General features: G+C 35.3%; 1 protein-coding gene across 2 annotated transcripts in view; it reads right to left on the bottom strand.

Moving 5' to 3' along the window:
- The window catches only part of pias2 (protein inhibitor of activated STAT, 2), a 63,970-nt gene that overhangs the window by 32,736 nt on the left and 27,366 nt on the right, over positions 1 to 3,868 (bottom strand). For both annotated transcript variants that reach the window (XM_008402246.2, XM_008402247.2), the window contains exon 10: positions 1,705 to 1,838. In XM_008402246.2, the coding sequence (XP_008400468.1) occupies positions 1,705 to 1,838 (134 nt within the window). The remainder of the gene's footprint in view (positions 1 to 1,704; positions 1,839 to 3,868) is intronic.

Raw genomic sequence — 3,868 nt, forward strand, 5'->3', positions numbered from 1 at the left:
GGAGTAATAACACTATTTTCTAATGAAGTTAATGAGCTTCAGCTTATTGATAACCCGTTAGTAGGTCGCCATCTTTCTTGAAGCAAAGTATGGGTGTGACGCTAACCAACCAATAGGGGAAGTTGTAGCCTGATGACGTGCCTCTCCTCATTTGCATTTATTTTTTTTCTAAGTTTTGCGGGGAAATAGAATGTGATAAATRAGAAAATAAGGAAATACTAAATGAATAAGGGAAATTGGAAAATGGGAAAAGTAAAGATTTTTCAAACAAATGTTGAATGAAAAATAGATAAAAGAAAATTGGGTAAATAAAAAAGGGATATATGAGAAATTGATTAATGAAACTGGGAAATGGAAAATCGGGTTAATGGAAAAAGGAAATCAGAAAATGGTTAAATTAAAAAGTAGATTAATGAAAAATGGGTAAATAGATAAAGGGATAAATGAAAAATGGACAAATGAAAAATAGATTAATGAAAAATAGATAAATGAAAAAGAGAATTAGAAATTGATAATCTGAAAAATAAATAAATGAAAAAATTGGGTTAATAAAAAAAGGAAATTGAAAAGTGGTTAAATGAAAAATAAATTAATGAAAAATGGGTAAATGGATAAAGGGATAAATAAAAAATAGATAAATGAAAGAGAAATTGAGAAATTGATATGAAAAATAAAGAAATGAAAAATTGGGTTAATAAAGCTAAATTAGAAAATGGTTAAATGAAAAATAGATGAAAAATGGGTAAATGAAAAATAGATACATGAAAAAAGGGAAACAGTGAAATTGATATGAAAATAAATAAATGAAAAATTGGGTTAATGAAAAAGCTAAATTATTTAACTAATTTTGTATTTATTTCACTTCTTTTCTTCATTTAGTGATTTATTTTACTCATTTTTTATTTCACCCATTTATTTATTTATTTAATTTTGGCTGAAATGGCTCTCCATATACTGAGGGAAGGAGACGGTCATCTTTGTAAAAAGCATCCCCAAAGAGTGATGTTTCCACCTCCATGCTTCATAGTTGGGATTGCATTCTTGGGGTTGTACTCATCCTCCTTCTTCTTCCAAATACGGTGAGTGTAGTTTGGACCAAAAAGCACCATTTTTTTTTCTCATCAAACCACATGACCTTCTCCGGAACATCCAGATGGTCAATGGCAAACATCAGATGGGTATGGACATGTGTTGGCTTGAGCAGGGGCACCTTGCTCAAGCAAAGCCCCCCTATCCCCCTTGTCTCTCCCCTGTCCTCCCTATCCCCCTGTCCCCTTGTCCTTGCATGGGCTGCAGGACTTTAATCCTGCACCTCTGTACAACCCTTTAAGTTTGGTTCAAAAATATTGTTGTGGTTAATCTGAATTTAGAACTAATCTTTGTTAAGGGTGAACATGCAAAAAATTAACTATTAAATGAGGAACTTATGTATGAGTTACACTCATACATGCATGCCTTTTGCACTTTTTTATTCTCAAAACTATGCATATCTTTCAATCCACTACTTTCCACTATGCAATGCTTGAATAGTTCTAAAAAAAATTTAGAACACACAAGTTTGTGGTTGTAGCATCACAAAACGTAAAAGAGTTCAAGCTGTATGAATAATTTTGCAAGACAGTATATAACTAAATTCTAATGACTTATTTTCCTATTATAAGTATTATACTGGTACTAAGTGATTAGAAAATATTATGTACTTACATTCTTCTTTTCCAACTGAATGAACAGAGAACTTGAACGGATCTTTCTTCGGTCTCATTGGGCACCAGGTCCCGTCCTCTTGAAATTTGATTTCATCAACATCTGAGCAGTCATTAAGGATCTCCAAGAATAAACTGAGAAGAGAGTAAAATATTCACTTAATTCACTACCCTTTTTGAATAAATTTGTCTTTTCTCTCAGTTAAGTCAAAGTTTATTTCGACATCTCATTTAAAGTGACATTAGCTACCTGGATCACCAGTAGCTTAAACATTTAAATATAATAAAGCAATAAAAAAATAACCAAATAAGTAAGAAATAGCTCAAATTAAAAAAAATATTTACACAACTATTGAAGTAAGGGATGGTATCAGGTTAAAGAAGGAATCCTGTTGGGTCTTTTTTGGCCTGTGGGACCCCAGAAGCAGTTGATGGTACTAGTAGAGCAAGTGATAAGTCGGTAAGTCAGGCTTGTTTCCTCTATGAAGGGTGCCCTTTGTCACCAATTCTGTTTATAACTTTCATGGCCATAATTTCTAGGTGCAGCCAAGGTGTTGAGGGGATACATTTTTGTGGCCTTAGGATCATGTCTCTGCTCTTTGCAGATGATGTGGTTCGATTGGCTTTATCAGGTCAAGATCTACAGTTTTTGCTAGAGCTCATTGTAAAGCAGGTGGGATGAGTATCAGTGACTCCAAATCCAAGATCATGGTCTAGAGTCAGAAAAGGTTAAGGTGTCATCTCAAGATGAGAAATGAGGTCCTGTTCCAAGTAGAGGAATTTAAGTATCTACCTCACTCTCATGAGTGAGGGAAAAGTGGAGTGGGAGATTGATAAGTGGATTGGGACTGTATCTGCAGTTATGTAGGTAACGACCGGTTATGGTAAAGAGATAGCTGATTAAAAAGGTGAAGCTCTTGATTCTCTGGTTAATCTACATTCCTACCGTCATCGATCTGGATCACGACCGAAAGAATAAAATCGCTACAAAATTGAATCAAGTGGCTGCAATAAGTTTCTTCCGCAGGATGTCTGGGCTCTCCCTTAGAGATAGGGTGAAAACCTTGGATGTCTGAGAGACATTCAGAGTAGAGCTGCTCCTTCTCCATGTTGAGAGGAGCTGAGAGGGCTTTTAGCTGTCAAGAAACGTGCATCCTGGAGCCGTGGACTCTAACGTTTGTCTGTGTCTATGAAATGCACCAGTTCAACGCTATGATGTTTACCAGAAATTGAATGCACTGTAAACAACCATTCTCCACTACAGGGCAGGTCCAAGGCAAAAGCAAACTAAGCGGTCACTTGGAAATGATTTTTTTGTTTTATTTTTTAGTAATGACTTCTATGTGACTATATTAACAAAAACACACAATTTCTTGATAAAGTTTTTTACAATAATATATATTTGATAATGTATGTCATTTCTTAGATGGACACTAAGAAAAAATAAATTGCTCTTGGGTGCCTCTTGGTGCCCGTGGCAGGTCAAGCTTCACCAGTAACATGAGCTGCTGTGCAATGTGAAGTGTGTATCCAAACCTCCAAGGCACCAGTGGAAGATAAATTGGCAAAACAATGTCATAAAAAAGGATTTATCCTTCATGGAGAGAGAAAAGACAGAGGAAGAATAGTTAACAAAGGCCAAGATAAAGGTATGTTTGCATGTCTCTTGGTAATGTAATGTTTACCAAAAAGATTTGTGGTGCTGCTAATAGAAACCTTGCTCAACAACAATCTTGTCCAGTTCAACATCTAAACATTTATGCTACAGTCATGGCCAAAAGTTTTGAGAATGATTCAAATGTTAATTTTTACAAAGTCTACTGCTTCAGTTTTTATAACGGCAATTTTCATAAACTCCAGAATGTTATAAAGAGTGATCAGCTTAACAGCAATTAATTGCAAAGTCAATAATTGCCTAGAAAATGAACTTTATCCCCCAAAACACATTTCAACTTCATTGCAGCCTTAAAAGGACCAGCTAACATGGTTTCAGCTCCATTAACACAGGTGTGGGTGTTGATGAGGACAGGGCTGGAGATCAATCTGTCATGATTAAGTAAGAATGACACCACTGGACACTTTAAAGAGGCTGGTGCTTGGCATCATTGTTTCTCTCTGTGAACCATGGTTATCTCTAAAGAAACACCTGCAGTCATCATTGCACT

This window comes from Poecilia reticulata, unplaced genomic scaffold (assembly GCF_000633615.1).
Source record: "Poecilia reticulata strain Guanapo unplaced genomic scaffold, Guppy_female_1.0+MT scaffold_196, whole genome shotgun sequence".
NCBI classification, from domain to species: Eukaryota; Metazoa; Chordata; class Actinopteri; order Cyprinodontiformes; family Poeciliidae; genus Poecilia; species Poecilia reticulata.